Raw genomic sequence first — 22,108 nt, 5'->3', positions numbered from 1 at the left:
CTATGCAAATCAATGCTATTAGTTCATGTAGCCAAAGTAAAAATTCACAATCATATGATTTTAGTTCAGACAATTAATGATGTTCTTATCCAAACCTATTGTTTTTACTCTTAATCCTTGAAAATATTAAAAGAAAAATGCATTTATTATTTTTCTTGGTAGTATAATCTTTACTAAAATTTCTCATGGATAGATAAATTGGCCTAAGAATTACATCAATTATCGTGTCATTTATCAAATTACTTTGTCAGTATCTAAAAAGATACTGCCATGTACCCATTCTAAAGTCACAAAAATGTATAAACATCAATCAAGAAAATGTGTGGGTTAAAGACACAAATTGTGCGCACTGTTATTATCATTACTATTATCAGTGATGAGAGTGCCATAGGCAGTTTATAGAGATACACAGAAAAAATGGAGGTTACATTTTTTTCTCTTTCACAACATGAATTATTTGTAACACTTCCCCAACAGAAAGGAGCAGATTGAAACCTGAATGCCTAAACTTTTATATCTAGTTTAAAATGTATATTGAAGAGTAACCTACAGTTCCGAAATTGCCCAATTCTACCCATTTGTGAATAATTTTATGACAGAGTCATTTAATTTTACCTTCATCAGTATGTCACTTTTCTTTCCGTTATTGAGCATATCTGAGATATCCCCAAATTATCAAATACCTTTTAGCTTATTTGCTTTTAGCTTTCAGGTTAATGCAGAAAGTAAATTGAAACATGGCTTATCTAAAACATGTTGTATACCCTTATGCTAAATTGTCATCACTTAGTTTTAATATTTTGATGCCATTTGCTTCTTTTACATTTGACATCAAGTTTGTAATCAGAAAAAAATAGAGCCGCATGTTTTACTTGCTGACATAGACAAGATAAACTTACTATATAAAAACAGTTTTCATCTCTAGAGCAAAATATGAATGGTGGTTTTAAGATATTTAACACTTGTGAGAAATGTAAATGAGATATTAAAACACAAAAAAGCTCATACTCTTAAATTAAGAGAAGCAACAAACCACAAATTCAGAAATTATGTTAATGTTTTCCTTACTTCGGAACATCCATTTTTAGATGAGTAATGAAAAACCAAAGTGCACTTCACAATATCCCCTCCTGGTAAATCCTGGATATTTTAGAATCACCTTTTTTACAAAGATATCCTTTCTTGTCATTTGATGAGAACCAGGCATTTTATTTGATTTTATAGCTGTATCTAAAATACGTAAAGCACAAAGCTATGGTCACCAGCTATTTACAAGTCAGTGTCCTTTTATTTCGTTAGTATACAGACAATTTTCTTAGGTGCTAAGACACCAGATTGAATTTTTACAGGAACATGAAAGCAACCATTTAACTAGCTTTTAGAGCACTGAATTTAATAGAATGTCCAGTCATTTGTATCAGGCGCCCTCAACTCTCCATGGCCCCAAATGCTACATTTAAAGATATAAACACAATGGAGAAGTTTAGTGAAGCAATTCCAATTTACATTTTGTTTCCTCCTACCATTTCTTCTAACAATGTCTTTGAATCCAAGCTGGGCAGTATTTCATGTTTTTATGCCAAAATTGCTCTGGCCTGTCAAAATGTTTTATGACAGCTTGAATAAAGAACCATCAGAGACCCATTTGAGATGCAGAAGGTTACCTCCAATCTAGCTCCCTTATCACAAAACAAAACCAAAAAAAAAAAAAAAGTGAAAGAAAGAAAGAAAGAATAAAAAGGGAGAAGATGGCTCATTCTCCATCTGCCTGCCAATCTAGGAGGTTAACCTATTGTTTTCTTCCCTTCTCTCTTTTTCTCTTTCCCCCTCTTCCCTGTACTCCTTCTTCTATCTTTTCTCTTTCTATCCCCTCTCTCTTTTCTTCTTGTGTTTTTTTTTTCATGTTCAGCTTTAGTAACAAATGAGCATCTGTCAGTTTTATAAACTGCAACAATAATTGTTTAAGACAATCAATTTTGGATAAACAATCAACTACAACAGAATAAATCAAGATTTTTAAATCCCATTTTCTTTAGACATTCTGCTTCTTTTTGTTTGTTATGTGTTTATTTTTAAAATATAATTTTAAGTTAATGTAATGACATAAGCACAGTTAGGCTGCAGTGTAATACATAAAGAAATATATTGTTCTCAAAATAGTAAGATTTAATGAAAAGATTGTTCAGTGGCTTTGTTAAAAACAATAAAGTTTTTTTGAGGATATAGTGTAATTCTTTTTATTGCATTAATATAACCAAATATATGCCTATCTATCTTATCTTTGTCTTTAACCAAATGATTAGATTTGGAATACATTATTGTAATTAAATTTGATTTAAAGTTGACATAGCATTATCTGTTACCTGCATGCTTCTGGGTGCATTTTAAGACGAATTTTAACTTTTAAGATGATTCTATGTTGTTTGAATTTTGACTACCTTTTCTGAGGCATATTGGCTACCTCTTTCCAGAGCCTTATAATTGAAAGTTCATATAAACCATTCCTTTTCAAATTGCTGTCATACATGGTTAGCAGATCCCAGGAATATTGTAAATTTTCTAACTTTACTCTGCATTTTGTATCTGGCCTCTACTGCCCTTCAAGGTGAAGATGAAACTGTGTCTTTAGTAGATTTCTCTCTGATTCTGTGATAGCAGTCCCTCACATCTTGTACTAATTTTATGTATATGTCAACGGTGGTTGGTCTTTAAGAAAATAAATCAAAAGAATAAGTAAGATGTCTAAATGTTTTTAATATTGCTGTCAGTGTAGTAGGCTACCTGTAAATGAAATGTCTTCTTTTCCCAGTGTATTAATTTGATTGATTGACTGACTGATAGATTTACAAATGTGTTTCCAAGTCCATTACAAACCTCAATATGGCTTGAACTATGCCATGATAGCAGTGAATTTAATTAAACCTCCACTCTGATAAGAGTCATGTCAGAGAATTTTGGTGATGTCTTTTGTTGATTTACTGGAAAAGCAATTCAGTTAGTAACCTATGAGCTGGATCCTATGTTACCTATAGAAGCTTGCAGATAATACCTATACGCCAACAGACTGAAGTAGTCTGTTGAAACTGCTGTGAATCAGGTGATGTGGAAGCAAGTTCACTGTTCCAAGGAGCACTCTGCATAATGAAATTCCTGGGCTGACTGCACAATAAGTGCTTTGCTTCATCACAGTCATGCTTTCTTACATCATTACAGTTAAATTTCCAGGCACCAAAACCTACATTGACCCTGAAACCTATGAGGACCCAAATAGAGCTGTCCATCAATTCGCCAAGGAGCTAGATGCCTCCTGTATTAAAATTGAGCGTGTGATTGGTGCAGGTAAGGCTGTTGTAGCTTCCTTGTTCAGCTGTTCCATTTAGCCAGGATCGAAAGTCATACATCATAATGACAGGCAAATAATTATACCTCAAGTATAGAACTTTTGCATTTACCTGAACTGTTGGAAGCAATGAGGCTGTACTTGTTTATGAGAGCTCAAGGAAAAAAAAAAAGTGAAAAAGAAGCATGTGGCACAGAGAATCTGTGTATCTTTTGTCTTCTGTTGGATTTTTAACATATCATTCTACTGGAAGCTACTTCATAATAGTTCTGGAACGTTGTTTAGGAAATGACTTAGTATTTTATTTTAATTAATATTAAATTTCTTAATATTGCTGGATTTTGCTGGAATATACATTTCCTCTTACTTGATTTACCGTCTTCTTGCCAGGCTTTAATTTTATCTTTTTTTCATGTATTTGTAGGTATCAGCCATTTAATTCCATGCAGAAAATTAATATATGTGACGTATTTACAAGGAATGTTATTTCCTATGTATACAACATATTTTCATAGTAATTATCCATGTTGGATCCAACTCCATTAAATTTAGCAGTAATGGTACACACGAATTCCAGACTTTTAAATCTTTAAAAAATATTCCCTTCTCAAACAGTAAAAGCAATAGCCATGTTCAGAATTTGCAAATGTGACCTTATGCTTTTGTCACCAATGTACATTATATACTGTATTTCAAATCTAAATTTTTTTCATAAAAACTTTGTGCTAATCCAGTTGAAAAATAGTAGTTTAACAAATAGTCTAGTAAACCTTAAAACTGTTTCTAGAATTATGCATTGACTTCGAGAGAAGAAATATTTTTGAGATTAAAATACACCTGCCTGTTCTATTACTTCAGGAGAATTTGGAGAAGTCTGCAGTGGTCGTTTGAAACTTCCAGGGAAAAGAGATGTTGCAGTAGCCATAAAAACCCTCAAAGTTGGTTACACAGAAAAACAAAGGAGAGACTTTTTATGTGAAGCCAGCATCATGGGGCAGTTTGACCACCCGAATGTTGTCCATTTGGAAGGGGTGGTTACAAGAGGTAGATATTGATCTTTCATTTATCAAGTGGACTGTCAGAAATTAGTGTTATTTTGTGCCTAGTTAAAAAGCCAAGTTATGAACATATTGCATATTCTAAATGAATGTTTTTCTTGGTATATAACAGACTAACTTCTTCTTTTATGTTACTACCTCTGAAAAAAATCAGTATAAATGAAGACAGGATGAGAGTCAAAGAATAAATCTGATAGACAGATGGAGTGACTGATATTTTCATTCAGCTTCAACATCCATAAAAGTGATACACTTTAGTCTTTACACTTTATATCAAGTGTCATTTTCTCTTGAGTTTCATTCATAGAGCAGGCATCAGAAGAGCACACTGACTTTGTTGTTTAATTTTGTGAATCATAAGCATCTTCCAAACAGACAGTAAATGACGCTGAGTTTAGCAGCAGCACTGTGGACATTAGAAACACTCACAGCTCACCCATTCAGCCTCTCAGAAGAGTACCATGTATTTTATCCAGGGTGATAATGGGAATATGCCTGAAGTCTAGGTTATGGTTCCTCAAGCAATGCTTTTTTCCTTATGTATACATATATATATATATATGTGTGTGTGCATTTCTTTTAATTTTAGGGAAACCAGTCATGATAGTAATAGAATTCATGGAAAATGGAGCCCTTGATGCATTTCTCAGGGTAAGTAACAAAACCGTCTTCTCATTCTAAATATACAATCCATACTACCGCTATAGTTGTTTGATTTTTTTTATAGTATAAAATGTAAACATTATAAACTTTAACTGATCAGAAAATTGCTTTTAAAAAAGCAAAATAGGTTAAAAATCAGTTTCCTAGTCTGGATTGAACTAGAATCTTTTTGAGCACATAAGTGATACATTGTAGTTTAAACAATAGTTTTCATTAATATGTTCCCTCAAGTACAGAGGATACCCACCTGAAGCCCTTTACTTTGAATATATATTGTAGAGTAACATTGTACTTTTTCGGGACAAAGAAGTAGTACAGAGAAGACTAAAAATTGAGATCACCATCCAATACTGGCATGATGATCCCAATTCTGCTCTATGGGACCATTTCTATCATATTGCAATGTGAACAATGAGTGTAAAGGGCAGAATCACTAACATTTTGAAAATTAATAATATGTAGTTATTTTTGTAGTAAATTCTAAATATACAAACATACACAGTTTTGCTCTGAGACTTTTCTCCTACATATATAAACACGTTAACATTTTTTTCAAATGGCAAGGAGAAAATAGTCTGAGGAATAAGAGGACTTCCAGTTTTATCATATGTAATTTGGAATGATACATTCAACTTAAATTTATAAGCAATCAGAAGATTTAGAGAAACTTTTTTTTTTCTCATCTTTATGGTATACATAATTATCAATTCTTTGGAATAAAGCATCACCCAGCAAGTTTATTAACTCAAACCAGTATTGTCATGCATCATATTTAAAATCCAATTGTAAGTTCAGGAGAAATCTATGAGTTAAAAACAGCTTAGAAATAGATGGTGGGGGATGCCTGGGTGGCTCAGCCGTTTAGTGCCTGCCTTTGGCCCAGGGCATGATCCTGCAGTCCAAGGATCCTGCATCAGGCTCCCTGCATGGAGCCTGCTTCTCCCTCTGCCTGTGTCTCTGCCTCACTGTGTGTGTGTGTCTCATGAATAAATAAATAAAATCTTTAAAAAAAAAAATAAATGGTGGCCCGTTTGTTGCAAAGAGCTCTCAATCCCACTTGCTAGTGCATCTGTTTTAGAGAATCTTTGTTACAAGTAATATTCTCACCAACAGCAAAACAACAAAAAATATAAAATGAAAACAAAGTCAGCTAGGATAAGCATTTTATACTTCCTAGTGTCTCTTCATTTTTAATCAAATACTTTCTCCTTTCCATTTATATATTTCTGGATTGTTTACATAATTTTTTAGCAAAAAAAAAAAATTATCCCTGACTAGTCAGGGATAAAATTTTCAGATATTCCATTCCATATCTTTGCCTCAAAAATCTTTGTATACTGTTGGATCTGACTAACCTGATGCTATTTTTAATCAATACAAATGGCATCAATCTAAATAACTAAACAATTACCAAAACTCTATTTTGTATTCTCTGAAGGTCAGTAGAATCAGCAGCTGTTTTGTTTTTGTTTTTTTTTTTTTTTTTTTTTTTTACAAATGTCTGTATTACTGAGGGAGGCACTTGGTGGGATGAGCACTGGGTGTTATGCTATATGTTGGCAAATTGAACTCCAATAAAAAAAAAGTCTGTATTATATAGAAAATTAGTTAATAATTCCTATTATACTATAGTAAATGACTAGCATGCAGACAGTTTTCACTGCATTTTTTTTCCCTTTGAAAGTACAGTAAAGGACTTTTATTCTTGTCTTCCTGTAGAAACACGATGGGCAATTTACCGTCATTCAGTTAGTAGGAATGCTGAGAGGAATTGCTGCTGGAATGAGATATTTGGCTGATATGGGATACGTTCACAGGGACCTTGCAGCTCGCAATATTCTTGTCAACAGCAATCTTGTTTGTAAAGTGTCAGATTTCGGCCTGTCCCGGGTTATAGAGGACGATCCAGAAGCTGTCTATACAACAACTGTAAGAAAAAGTCTCTTACTGCACCTCTTCATCTTCCTAAGATTTTCCTACCAAGAAGGCAGGACTTAACATGAAACTAAACAGGAGAAAAGAGACCAATTGATCTCAGCTTTTTGTAGTTGCTGTTTTTTTTTTCCTTTTGGAAGAATCATTGTTGCTTTTCACTCTATGTATAGACTAAGAGAAGAAGTGTGATAAGAGTAGCAACATGTTTGTCCTGTATCAAAGTGTTCCAATATATAATATACAGTTACGCAATATCATCTAGTTGCTAGCTCTCATAATTGCAGGAGAGAAATATAGTCCCATTTCCAGTAAATATTTTCAAAGAATATGAACTATGCTAATTCTTATAACTTTTGTGAGATTATAAAAAGGAAAATATGTGAGGATTTAAATTCCCCATATTTCATTCCATTTTCATAATTATGCTGCCTGATTTGTCATTGTCTTTCCACTAGACTCTTGCCCTAAGACCACCAAAGGGTCCATTAAATTGAGTTGCCTTAAAATTAATTAATTAATTAATTAATTAATTGAGTTGCCTTTAAAATGAAAACTTGTGGTGATATTTTAAAACCAGATTAGTAAGTTTAAATACACTTGAGAGATTTAAGATGGATAGATGCAATACTGCTGAATTGCTAACCAATATACAAATGTTTAACTGTAGCTATATAGTTTTGCTATAAATGATTTATAAGTTATTATGCATATTTAAAATTTCAATATCTTTTTATAACAGGGCGGAAAAATTCCAGTAAGGTGGACAGCACCTGAAGCCATCCAATACCGGAAATTCACATCAGCCAGTGACGTATGGAGCTATGGAATAGTCATGTGGGAAGTTATGTCTTATGGAGAAAGACCTTATTGGGACATGTCAAATCAAGATGTAGGTGTTACATTATTTAAACAAAAAGGATTTCATACATTGATACCCATTGTTATTGGAACATGTAGGTAACGGCTCATAAAAAAGAAACATATAGAATTTTTAAAATATGATTGCTGAGTTTTCAGTTATTCCCACAAAAATTACTGTAAATTAGTGGTTCAGTTAATTTCATTTTGAAGACTTGCTTTCTCTTTCTTTTTTTTTTTAATCTTCTTGATATAATAGAAGCGTGCAAAGGATATGTCCTCCTAATAAAGATAATGATACTGTACTTGCACAGCTCTAGAGGAAAAGTCACACGAGTAAGATCATTTGCAGAGAGGAGGGGAAGGAGGCCTGTGTTTTGTCTTCGAAGCTTATCTTTCTTTTTCTTTTAATGTTCTTAGAAAACTAGTTTAAACCATCTATTGTTGGTTGATTTGATTAAATTTTAATTTCATGAGACAAACTAGAGATTATGATCAACATTGGTAAGTATTTCCTGTGTTATTTTAGAATGCAATCACATGGGAGTACTTTTGGAAATTCCTAAAAATTCGGTGCTTATTAAATATGTATCTTGATACATACTAAGGCATAAAACATATTGTTATCCCTTGAGAAAAGAAGGTGATGGCAGTTCTTAGGGTCATACATCATAGCAAGAGACCACTTATAAAACCATATAGCATAAATGCAAGCGAATATTTGCTTCTCATAGGTTGAATCTTATGAAATCAGCATTTGTATAGGTCAATAACTTTCAAATACTGGCAGATTCATATAGTTCAACTTACTGAAAATAGGAGTGAAATTTAGATAAAAGTAGAGCAAGTTTAAAATCTAGGAAAGTACCCTAGATTTGAACTAGAAATCTGGAGATGACTTTGGTCATAGCTAATGAGAGGATTTTCCAAGGGGGCATATTCAACAGTCCAGGAGCAAAAACTTAGTAAAGTGTGTGGAGACCAGCCAAATAGACTCCCTGTCCTACAACAGAGATGTACACATTGGTAGTGATTTGATATGCTGATTAAGTTGGGACAAATTGATCAAAGGTTTTATGAAGGAGTTTGGAAATGGTACAAATGCATGTTCCTTACGAGTAAAGACACAAGTGGTGCTTGAGGAAAGTCTATATTGCCATTTAAAAGAAGGATGTGACCAGCAAAGTGGAATAGTGAATTCTGGAAGTATTATAAACATGCACAGCAAAAGAAGGTGAGTAAGGTTAAAAATGACTTATTTTATTCAAAAAGAAGTCATAAGCATTGTTATATCAAATCCATATTTGGGTTTTGTTTCGTTTATTAGAATTTACCATATCAAATTCCTGAAACTTGTAGACAGTTATTTTTTGACAACTAAAATCAGATTGTTTGTTGGTAAGGTTATTTTCAGGACACTTTCCCACAAATTTCTGAATTGGCTGAGAAGTTCACAGCCTGAAGAGGTGGAGCTTTTTAAGTCATCTAAATGTTTTGGTGTTTTGAAGTGAGAGATGACATGAAACTTTTTTTTTTTTTTTGGTTTTGGTTTTTGCTTTTCAAAGATAAAGTCTAAATGATGAGTCCGTTTGGCAGAGGCAAAGTTGTTAATATTTGACAGGACTCAGTGTCAAAGATTTCATGGACTGTCAAAATGTGGGCAAACAAATCCTTGGGGCAGAGAAAGAGAAATATTTACATTCCCTAGACACTCAGTGGAGTTTCATTTCTTTTGACACCTTCCTTCTGTACCAGATTCAAACATAAAGGGAATGACAGGAATATAAAATGACTTAAATTCAAAGTTCACTTAACTTCCAAAAATCAGATAATAGAAATGGTTATAAGAAAAAAAATCTTCAATTCTAATTTTTAGAAGTCCTTAAATGTTCTTTTGTTTTTCCTGAAAATGAAATGTCAAAAATCTATAATTATTATATCATGAATTGATAAATATTTTTGCTGATCAAATGAAATTATGTCTTCAATAACACTGACTTCTGACCTAGAATGCTTAGCACGATCTTTCTTCTTTTTTGTGATTTTGAAAGTCTGATTTAAAAATTCAGACACAAGTACATATTAATAGTAAGAGATTACCTACACAGTTCAGTTTTTATACTGAAATTTATATTAATATTCCTCTTATAGAATAATATTCATTAGTTTATACTTACGTTGTTAAAGTGCTATTTGAGCAATTACATGTTTAAGTTTCAAAATGCAAATGGTGAAAAATGGATAATTCAAAATAATTTCATTCTGGCAAAAAATTACCTAGATAAAAGTTTTCTTTTGTTGTTTGTTTGTTTTTTTTTTTGTTTGTTTGTTTGTTTTTTTTACTAGAAGTTTCTGGTAGGAGTAGTATTCCCTGGAGAAATTTAAGAGATATGACAGCCCTTCGATGCATATGGAAATCCTGTGTATGTGTGAATAGATTGTATTTTTGGGGAAGTTTGCTTTCAACAGATCTAACTAGATATTATTATTATTTTTAATTAGCCAGGGTTGATCTATTAAGTGAATTAATTAAATTGTTCAAATTTAGTAGCTAGGAATTTGTCAGGAATTTTAGAAAGCCTTCAAATTTCAAATGCCTTGGATCTTAAGACTTTTCATAAGACACCGTGAGAAACAAACTGTAAATTGATGGTTATGTTTGTAAGCAAGTCCACAAAATTCCAGGCTGAGTAAAGGGAGGTTTCTGTGATCACTCTGAACAGACAAGGGGTATTTTAGAAGTCAGTGAGGTAGATAGTTTCCAGAAGGTTTTATTTGCATGCTAGGCAGGGCAGTGAGCAAGAAAAACTCAGGAAAAGATAGTATGCGTGTTCTGATGATACCCACATCCAAACAGGTTATCACTTGATTAACACTTGAACAGATTCTTACCGTATTTTCACATACTTACAACTTTCTTGAATTTTTACTGCAACAGAAGCAGTTAAAATTTAGTTATTTGCTAATAAAATTGACAGTGAGCTTCCCAAATAAATTTCTAATTTTCATTAAAAATCTGCAGATGTTTAGCCTTTTCTGTAATGGCCTTTCAAAGAAAAATCTGTATGTATGTAAATTCAGTCAAACATAATAAATATTACAGAAATTGAAAATGGTCTTATTTGGCATTCTTAGTAACTATATTTTAGTTAAATCCGTGTCTTAAATATTTCAAATAAGACTTTTACCCTCAATTCTTTGAGGGTAATTTTGATTTTGAAATTCTTTATATAGATTATTTTTTTTCTGTTCATATATTCAATAAAGTCATTTCTTCTCACTTTAAGCTAGACCAATAGCTTGTTAGTTCCACTAGTAGATAGAAGGATGATAAGAACAGCTAAAGTTCCATAAGATATGGGACATAAAGATAAATGTTTAAAGTGGTTCACTAAAAACATTTTAAGAACTTCAAAAATATAATACACTTTAGCTAAATGTACTCAGTTGAATTGTGAGCCCTCTATATGTTAGCAAATTAAATTTAAATAAAAATAAATTGTGAGCACTTCAGCTTTCCTTTTAAAATTCGCCACTGGTTTATGACTGAATTTTTTATATTATGGTAGAAAGAAAATTGTGATTTTTTTGGCAAAACTTGCTATCATCCTGTATGTGGGGTCCAAAATATTTAATTGCATAAAATGTGGGTCATATATTATTGTAAGGTTAATGGAATGGAAATGAGCATGAACAAAAAACAAAGTCAGTCTCATTAGATCACATTTTGAGTTATTACAGGCCCATTATCATGGAGTCTTTCTGTATTCATTTTTCTCTTAATTACAAAGATCATACTATAATAATACTGAAACACTTTGCAGCAAGCAACTTTTGTTTTTATGTCTAAGTTTTTCTTTACAATATATACCAAAGAAGTGCTCCCTTTATAAATGTCATTTACCAAAAGTCACTTCCTATTAATCTGGGACCTATCTAGAATTGGAAATTGCTTAACATTTTTCTTTTTTCTTTGACTTTTGTTAGAAGATTAAGGCCAGACCTGGATAGGCAAACCCCTGTCCAAGGGGTTTCTGGTTATTTCACAAAAAAATGTTTTAAATGAATTCTGTAAGTAATTACATAATGCTCTAAGAAGCGTAGGTACAACCACTTTACCTGTGTGCCTTGTTGTTTCCAAGAATGTATAACTATTTGCAGAAAGTGCTTTGTATTTTCCCAATTGCAATGAAATGCAGCTAACCAAACAAAAACTGCAGAACCTCTAGATTCAGTTTGTGCCTTCATCGTCACCCATTAGCAGGTTTACCCTACAAGGGTATGTATATCTTGGATTATGCCAACCTGTGTCCTAGAGAAGATGAAGGTTCCAGGCAATTATCTCTAGTGCTCCTAGAGGTAGGTGCATGATTGCTAATGGGAAATTTAGAGTTCTTAAGTCCATTTCCCATCCAAAGCATCTCTTTTTTTAAATGCCATCCTCAGCTGCTGTTCCTTTAAAAATGTGTAAACCACTGAATCTTTGAAAGCCAGAAGTTTCATTTGGTGCTGAGATAAATGTTTCCTGCTGTAGTAATAGGAATCATGAAATTCCTATAATGCAACAGGACTAACTCCAGGGGGTTCATTAACTCAACCCTGTGAGAATCACTTACTGGTACTATGTTCATTGGGACAAAGACTTAAGAATATATTGTGTTCAATGGTGAATTCTAAATATTTTTATGAAGGCTTGGAGAGCTGCTGAAGAGTATTAATGTCAGGAGAATCATGATAAGGTTTAGATTTACATTTTATTTTATTTTTAAATAATTGCTACCCAATGCTCCCTTGTTGGGGCTCAAATGCTCCATCGACTGAGCCATCCAGGCACTCCTAGAGTCCCGTCCTTAAAGATTATTTACAGGGCAAGGAAAAAGGAAAGATCGCTCTACGTGCATTGTTCCTTTCTGGACATCTGAAGACAAACTACAAGCAGGGACATAGATTAGAAGGTGGTTCAAAATAATGACTGCACTAATGTTATGAGCATGGGAATGGAGTCCTGTCAAATCAGAAGGAGACTGCTTATGTTCAAATACAAGCAACCACAAATATAAGGAAAGCCCCTCCTTTCCCATTAATAATGGTTCTCAATTGTTTATTATTTGGTCATTTTCAATATGTAAATTTTTAGAAATCGTTAACTTTGCTTATTCACAACTTAAGCCACTATTTAAATAACTTAACCCAGCTTTCCAAAGTACAAGTAAACTGATGTGAGGACATACAAACTGAATCAGGGGAGAATTTCACCTGAGGATTTTATCATACAATACTTTTCAAAAATTACTATAACTGATTTATTTATCTTTTAAATTGTATCAATTTGCATACAAACATAGATTTTTCTTAAAGTATACTTTTTTGACTTTTCTCGTACAAAGAATTTCCTGTAAAAATTGTTGATCCAGCTACTTTATTCATCCCGTTCTGCAATCTTTTACATTTTAATATGCTATTCTTGAATGTCAACAAGCCACTTAGGGAGATGTTTCCCTACAAATATTAAGCTAATCAACATTTCTTAAAGCCAGCTTTTAGTCTGCCTACATTTGCCTTTATTTTCTTGAGAAACTCAAGATTACCTCTGTTTCTTTCTAGAGTCACCTTTTTTTTTTCATTTCTACTGCTATTTGTCAGTCAGTATCAAAAAGGATTTGTTAACCCCCCTTGATATTACATAAATGTTTTACGAGTCCTTATTTGTGTTGCTTACCTTCTTAATTATTTTGCTGTGCTGCTCAGATTTATAACAATTTCTGATTTTTAAGATCTATTTTTGCTTTCCATATAAATAAAAAGACTCAAGTCTGAATAAGTAGCTTTCAGACTCTTTGATTGCCGTGTACCAATATCTCTGGAGACTTACTTTTCATGAACATTCAAAGCTTGATTCAGTGTCTTAGACTGTTATTAGATATAAATAGAAAGTGACGTGCTCATAAAAGTTCAACAACCAGTACTCGGAGTGGGAGAGCCCTAATTTCTAACCTTTCCTGATTTCCTGGTGTAACCCGCACTGTGCCCTTCCCAGGGCTGATTTCACTCTGCTAGTGTGAAGTCACTAAACTTGGAAATTGGTACATTCACCTTCACTGAGCCACCTGTTTACTACTTGCTCTGGCATACCATTGTAGTTTATAACACTGTACATTTCAAAAGTTTTATAGGCTCTGTAGTATTTAAAGTAATAGTGTTCTTGGTAATATTGTCTATCATAGCATATGCACGTACTTTGAGATCTTGTTTGAAAGTGTCATTTGTACGCTGCAAAAAAGTGAAACTTTTGGGGGGTCAATTCTGGGTAACTTAGACTGCCCTCTTACAACCTGAAGAATTCAGACATTCATAGATAAATATGTACACGTACAACCATATCCAGGTAAAATGGTATCAGAGAATATTCCCTTTTCGAAATCTCTGGGATGACACAAGTTTTTTTTTTTTTTCTATCTGTTGCACCCTGGGGGACTATAATCACTGCTCCTAATTGCTGAATTATCAAGGAAGTGTCATGGGGTCATGCTCTTCATGCACCCCGTAATTACATATTTAACATTCATGGATGTTTGGGAATAAAATAAGCAAGTCTTTCACAAAGCCTCAAAGTGTGCTTCACTCTTATCTAGATGAACTACTTTGCCTACTAGATAATGCATTTTATTATAATTGAACCTCAATCAGTAATAATTTTAATGTCCCTTTGGCTATTAGGTTATAAAAGCGATAGAAGAAGGTTATCGTTTACCAGCACCCATGGACTGTCCGGCTGGTCTTCACCAGTTGATGCTGGATTGTTGGCAAAAGGAACGTGCAGAAAGGCCAAAGTTTGAACAGATAGTTGGAATTCTAGACAAAATGATTCGAAACCCAAATAGTCTGAAAACACCCCTGGGAACTTGTAGTAGGTAAGAAATACCTATGGGAAGGGAATCTGGGGGGTCATTCAAATACTCACTTAAATCATTTATCTCCTCAGTCCTAACTCAATGGCAAGTTGACATTTGTGTTAAACTATAAATCAATGTGAAGTTTATTGTGTTCATGAAGTTTTTGTTTTTTCAGATGGCTTACCTTAACTTATTAGTGTATAAAGAGACCTATTATTATTATTGCCTTTTGTTTGTTTGTTTGTTTGTTTTTCTTAAAAGTTATGGCAGATATCACTGGCTGTCATTTTTAGAAGACTTTCCAAACTGGAATTTTGTGATTAGGTGGCATTTCACATTTTCAAGTCAGTAATATTGTTACATGTGTCTTTATTTCTCTCGCCTTACTTTTTTGCATGCTGTATTTTCTTTACTTTGAGTCTTTTCATAAAATGACTCTGGGAAGTTAAATTTTATGACAGTAGCTCAGTGTGTGATGAACAAGGCTTAGCTTACCCATTAAAAGCCTCGGTGTCCATCGAAAGATGAATGGATAAAGAAGATGTGGTTTATGTATACAATGGAATATTACTCAGCCATTAGAAATGACAAATACCCACCATTTGCTTCAACGTGGATGGAACTGGAGGGTATTATGCTGAGTGAAGTAAGTCAGTCGGAGAAGGACAAACATTATATGTTCTCATTCATTTGGGGAATATAAATAATAGTGAAAGGGAATATAAGTAAAGAAAATACAGCATGCAAAAAAGTAAGGGAAATGTGTGGGAAATATCAGAAAGGGAGACAGAACGTAAAGACTGCTAACTCTGGGAAACGAACTAGGGGTGGTGGAAGGGGAGGAGGGTGGGGGGTGGGAGTGAATGGGTGACGGGCACTGGGGGTTATTCTGTATGTTAGTAAATTGAACACCAATAAAAAATAAATTAAAAAATAAATAAATAAATAAATAAATAAATAAATAAATAAATAAATAAAAGGAGTCCAAAATACTCCATCCATTCTCTGCACTTGGCTTGCACCATTGTGAGGAACACTAGAAATTATTCAGCTCCAGCTACCAGGTAAACCTGATGCTCATTGTGCCTTTGTGGAGGTGTGTGGTACTCACAAGGTACCCACAAGGGTCCAATGGCACAGCAAAGGTACAACTTCTCAATGGCACCACTTAGTCCAAACAAGTAGTCCACAGCCAACTGTGCTTCCTTCCTTTACTCCCTGTCACTTTTGGTGAAGCAGATGAACAAATAAATGTAGACTGATTACAAATATTTTTAAAAATATATGGAAGACACATCTGGGTGATTGTCAAATCTAAATAAACTAACTTTTGGAGTTTGTAGTGACCAGGCAACCTTCAGCTTTTTTTTTTTTTAAGATTTTATTTATTTATTCATAGCCACAGAGAGAGAGAGAGAGAGGCAGAGACACAGGCAGAGGGAGAAGCAGGCTCCATGCAGGGAGCCCGACGTGGGACCCGATCCCGGGTCCCCAGGACCACACCCCAGGCTGCAGGCAGCGCCAAACCGCTGCACCACCAGGGCTGCCCAACCTTTAGCTTTTTATTAACTTGTCTGTTTATCTGTTACTGTAACACCCATTAGGATATGTAATTTTATTCTTTATGCTCTCATTTTTGTATGAGCCAAGACATTCTTTCTTTAGTAGTTGATGAAAAAAAATTTCCTTTCTGTTTCATTTGTGTCTAGGCCAATAAGTCCTCTTTTGGATCAAAACACTCCTGACTTCACTACCTTTTGTTCAGTTGGAGAATGGCTACAAGCTATTAAGATGGAAAGATATAAAGATAACTTCACAGCAGCTGGTTACAACTCCCTTGAATCAGTGGCCAGGATGACTATTGAGTAAGTTGAAACTTTGAAAACTCTATTTAAGTATATATTACGTACATTCCAAGCTTTTTACATCAGGTCACCTGCCATATTATTAAAGAGGGGTAAGCCAGAAAATCAGAGAGAAGGTCATCTCTTTAATTAAGTGCCTACTATGTGCCAGGCATTGTGCTAAATAGACCTCTGAATTTACAGTATATTTTTAGGCTCTCACAGCAATAATTTTATTCAGTCATTAGTTTTGTACAAAAGGCTCAGGCCTAGAGAATGTATATATTTTCCCTGAACTGACTCAACTAGTAAGGGGTAGCTAATTTGTCTCCATAGCCAGTGTTCTAAACACACAGTGAGTCTTCCTCTTTCCTTAACCATAGTATCATTTAGATGCCTATTCACTGAAGGAACTTTTGCCACCGCAAAGAAGGATTTCTTTCACTGTGTTTGTATGACATTAAAAACTCAAAGCTTCAAACCCAATACCAATGCATCACTGACTATGTGGTCTTAGGGTATCCATTTCTTATCTCTGAACTTCAGCTTCTTTGTCTGCAACATAACTCTTATGGGCAATGAAGTTCCTCTCATTCCCTATGTGTGAACTGGGAAACAGTTATGGAGGTTCTATCCAGCTTAGGTTCTGTTGTGCAAAGGGTTTCACATTTTTCAGCTGAGAAGGCCAGCGATCAACTGCTCTCTCCTGGTGGGTCAGGAAGTGGCACCTCCAAAAGTTTAAGCATGTGCAGTGCTATCTTGTTTGGTTTACTTCTGATCATCACGTGGGTAGAGCTAGCATAATTATACCTTATCTCTCCAAAGCAATCTACTTCCCTGAAAAACTAGGATTCTCAAAGTCTTATTGGACCACTACTAGGAAATATTATGGTACTATACTCTTGCTATATTTTAGCTGCTTGCAAACACCTAAGCTCAACCTCTGTGGCTATTAGGAAAGGTAGAAGTGCACACACAGAGACACAGTTAGTTGGTGTCACATTTACACTATTAAACATAGAAACCAATTTTTTTCTAAAATTGAGTTAAATGATTGAACTGAACCGGGGTTGAGTATGCAACCAATAATATCTGCTCAGGATTACCACACGGTAATTAAACTCAGTATAAATCTTCTGTGATCGCGAAGATTCTTTTCTTTTTTAAAGATTTTATTTATTTATTCATGAGAGACACAGAGAGAGAGACAGAGAAAGAGAGGCAGGGACACAGGCAGAGGGAGAAGCAGGCTCCATGCAGGGAGCCCAATGTGGGACTCAATCCTGGGTCTCCAGGATCACACCCTGGGCTAAAGGCTGAGCCCCCCGGGCTGCCTGAAGATTCTTGATTCTCACATTCATACTGCATTCTTTTGATGACAATTTAAAATTTTAGACTTCACCTAGGTTCAAGGATGCAATGTTTCAAATAACATTTCCTGATCTTACCTTAAGTTAAGAATAATTTTAAGATTGGCAATACCATATACAAAATTTCAAATCAGTTTAAAAATGACTTATTGCGAACTGAGAGCCTGAGCAGTTAGGTTCTTGCAAAGGAGCACGCTGATACAGTTTGCCAGTCTGACCCACGGCAGGAATAGGATCATAATACCCAAGCCCACTGAGATAAGATCTGTTTGTTCATGATAAACAGGTGATTTAATTAAAGCGCTGATGACAGTTTAGTACCAAATAAATTCTTTGTAGGGTAACTAACAAAATGCATTTGTCTTTTTCAGAGATGTGATGAGTTTAGGGATCACACTGGTTGGCCACCAAAAGAAAATCATGAGCAGCATTCAGACTATGAGAGCACAAATGCTACATTTACATGGAACTGGCATCCAAGTGTGATAAGCATTTCTCCCTTATGAGGGAGATTACGGACTATATGAGAGAACAGTACTGGCCTTCGGTATATGCATAAGAATGCTGCTAGAAGACAGTTGAAGTCCTGGGTCCTTCCTCCAGTGAAGAGAAGATCTAAGAAGCACCTATAGACTTGAACTCCTAAGTGCCACCAGAATACATAAAAAGGGAATTTAGAATCCACCACTGGTGGCCAGGAAAACAGCAGTGACAATAAACAAAGTACTACCTGAAAACATCCAAACACCTTGAGCTCTCTAACCTCCTTTTTATCTTATAGACTTTTTAAAATGTACATAAAGAATTTAAGAAAGAATATATTTGTCAAATAAAATCATGATCTTATTGTTAAAATCAATGAAATATTTTCCTTAAATATGTGATTTCAGACGATTCCTTTTTAAAACCATTTGTGTTTATTCTTCATAAGGACTTTGTTTTAGAAAGTTGTTTATAGCTTTGGACCTTTTTAGTGTTAATCTATGACACATTACTACACTGGGTACCTTTGAAAGAATCTCAAATTAAAACAAACAAACAAAGACATAGCATGATTGAAGATCTATTTCCGTCAGAACATTGGTATCCTTTTTGTGCCATTTTATTTTGTTTAATCAGTGCTGTTTTGATATCGTTTGCTAATTGGCAGGTAGTCAAGAAAATGCAAGTTGCCAAGAGCTCTGGTATTTTTTAAAAAGAAATTTTTTTGTAAAGATCAGACAACACGCTATCTTTTCAATGAAAAAAAAAAAAGCAATAATGATCCATAAGTACTAAAGGCACTTTTAACAGATTGTTTATAGAGTGATTTTACTAGACAGAATTTAATAGAATAAACAAAACTCAAATTGTAGGTTTGTGACTATAAAAAAAAAAAAAAAACTGAGGCACTTCATCTAAAGAGTGTTGGTGAAGGCAAGTCTCTGAGAGCAAGAACTATCCAGTGTTATCTAAAATTTAATCCGAGCACATCAAGGTTTTTTTTTTTCAATATTGAGACATTAGGAAATTTAGGAGAAATAGTTGACGTATATTTTGTATCCTATTCTGTTAGCAGTCCAAACACGAAAAGAAAGAAGTTTTATATTAGAACTCCAAAGCGTGAGAAAAGGGGCAGTTCACATTTTCACCTCTCACAAACAAATTGGCTGCAGAGAAGATCACCACTGCAGGTTTTAAAAAGTCTTTTATTTGTGAGCGCTGACATAAGAAACTTATTAACTGAAATAACTCTTTTTACCGTATGAGGAAGAGGTGAAGGATCTGGCTTTTCTTTTTTTAAGCTTTATTTATTAAACCATATTATTTGATTACTGTGTTAGAATTTCATAAGCAATAATTAAATGTGTCTTTATAGATATTTCAGGAATGTATACATATTGTGAGTAATGCTTTCAAAGTTACGAAAATCATGAACTACCCCAGAATTGAACTGTTGTACTTCCAAAGAGAATTGGGCTGTTTATAATGATTTTAATAGAGAAAGATCCCAGGGATCGGTCATAATTGGTCTTGTTTGATAATGTGGGCATCCACAAACAAACAAATAACAGAAACAAAAACCTGTAAATGTTCCTTTGTAAAACTTGTAAATTTTATTTATACTGTCTTGTTTTGTACACACATTTCTCTGTAGTGGGCTCTGAATACATTGAAAATGCACTATATTTTTCTATTTTACTTGCAGAGCATCACAAAAGAACAGGTATTTTCAGTGCTACATAATGTGTTTTCCCACATTTAGGACCAAAGATGGCTATAGAAAAACTCAAATGGATTGCTTCCCAAACCCCTCCCCACCCTTTTTTTTTTCTTTTAAATCACTGTACAGTGTTATTTGATATTTTAATTTATTTTTTGATTGACTAGAAAAATCATTTTAATTTCACTAAAATGTTTTTTGTCCCTAAGGAAAAATAATCTGTAAAATAATTTTAATTAGCATAATACAGTCACCTAGACACTTCCATTTGTAATCTTTGTAATAGACTGTAAATATATTTTTGGAACTATAACACAATGTGCTTGAGGGTTATTTTTCAGTGTCCGCAGTGTATACAAGTGTTTATACTAAGTACAGCACTTTACAATTCTAATCAGTAGCATTGGCCTTTGAGAGAATGAGTGAAAGAGTTTGAGTGAGTGTTCCTAATTCCGTTTGGATTCTAAACTCACTAATAATGAAGTTCTTTTCCTGTTCATAGCTTAAGGTGCTTATTTTTTCTATTAAAATTAAATTAACAAAAAGCCATTCTAGAAATAGAAGACATAGTATGGTACATGCAAACGGTGTCTTTCCTGCTTTTTTCTAGCACTAGATTTATAGTTGAGTAGTCTTTCTTGAGTAGAAGGGCAGAATAAAAGTTTTTTTGAGTTTTTTTTCAAAAATAACTTTTTTCTTCAGCAATATACCTCATCTGCCTTAAATTTTTTACAGCTCTTTACAGGGAAAGGGGAGAAGGGATGGGAAAGACACACAGCACAATAGGAAGTGTATGAATACATCACTCTCTCGTTCGTAGGTTTCTTTTCCCAATCAACGTTATGATTTTGAAATACATGTATGTGAAACAAATATTCAGAGAAAAAGAATTAACGTTGTAATGCTGATTGTAATACTCTCTTCCAGAAAGAGACGAAGTGGTATAATGATAAGAATGTACAACTTGCACCTTGAAGTCTTTTTTTGATAAATTAGTGCTCAGGGGAGGAAAGGTAGAGAAAGCAAACGTCAAAAATAGAATTGAGAAATTATAAAAATGCAAAAGGAAATGGCCTCCTTGCTTTAATAGAACCACCTTTTTAAGAATGCTGTCTTCACACTTGACTTGTGTTTTGCATTCAGTACTGAAATAAAAGTAACTTTTACTACATCTGAATCTAACATTTTCTCAGCAATTGATCTGGGCCTTGTTTACTAGAACTGGTGGTTTATGCTTGTCAGAGCACTATTAGTTGAATCATATTGTATACTTATGTAATCTACATTAGCTAGTACTATTTAGGACTATATTTTAATTGCTCCTCTTATCCGTGTTTTTAAGACAATTAAAATGGTGTAATTCACCTCTTTTCTTTTTTTAATTTAGGTAATGCTAATATTCTCCCTTTTGTTTCCCGAGTAGCCAGAACTGGGCTACTCGCTGATGTGCATGTTCAAATAAATTACTGATGTGTATTTTTTTGCTCTATGTGGAGAAATCATGGGGAACTTGGGGCGAGATGTGCTTTTTGTTGGTTGAATTTGTCCCTCCTTGCCTAAGAATTACTACAGGGGTCATCCTTTTATAAGGACAAACTGCTTTTGAACAGTGTCTTCAATGTATCAAGCACAAATAACTCTTTCTTCAACACGAATCATAAGTCTCTTTTTACCAGCTTAAAATAATAAACGAGTCTATTAGACAATGTAAAGAAAATCCTGTCTCCAATCATTGGCGGGTTCCTTTATGTCCTTTACTCATTTATTTTATTACACAATATCATGAAAGGAGATGTCTAGAGTAAAGGTTTCATTGAAATATTTCAGTGGACCAATCAGAATATGAAGAAAATTAATAGCCACTGATTCCCTTCATCCTTTTGCACAGTGACTTAATTCCACTTTAATTATTACAGAATAACAAGTTAAGACTGTATCTTCAAA

At 33.9% G+C, this 22,108-nt stretch overlaps 1 protein-coding gene across 5 annotated transcripts in view; it reads left to right on the top strand.

The window, feature by feature from the left end:
- Window positions 1–21,881, top strand: part of EPHA7 (EPH receptor A7) — a 170,083-nt gene extending 148,202 nt beyond the window's left edge. For 2 of the 5 annotated variants that reach the window (XM_035697642.2, XM_025444446.3), the window contains exons 10-17: window positions 3,226–3,339; window positions 4,199–4,384; window positions 4,988–5,049; window positions 6,781–6,990; window positions 7,736–7,885; window positions 14,572–14,765; window positions 16,457–16,612; window positions 18,333–21,881. In XM_035697642.2, the coding sequence (XP_035553535.1) occupies window positions 3,226–3,339; window positions 4,199–4,384; window positions 4,988–5,049; window positions 6,781–6,990; window positions 7,736–7,885; window positions 14,572–14,765; window positions 16,457–16,612; window positions 18,333–18,447 (1,187 nt within the window). In that variant the 3' untranslated portion in view covers window positions 18,448–21,881. Of the gene's footprint in view, window positions 1–1,909; window positions 2,738–3,213; window positions 3,340–4,198; window positions 4,385–4,987; window positions 5,050–6,780; window positions 6,991–7,735; window positions 7,886–14,571; window positions 14,766–16,456; window positions 16,613–18,332 lie in introns of those variants that run through there. The other 3 variants (XM_025444447.3, XM_025444445.3, XM_025444448.3) reach the window with 2 other exon arrangements.
- The last annotated feature ends 227 nt before the right edge of the window (window positions 21,882–22,108 follow it).

The sequence above is a fragment of the Canis lupus genome, chromosome 12 (assembly GCF_003254725.2).
Source record: "Canis lupus dingo isolate Sandy chromosome 12, ASM325472v2, whole genome shotgun sequence".
Taxonomy (NCBI): Eukaryota; Metazoa; Chordata; class Mammalia; order Carnivora; family Canidae; genus Canis; species Canis lupus.
This window is presented reverse-complemented; position numbering and strand designations above follow the sequence as displayed.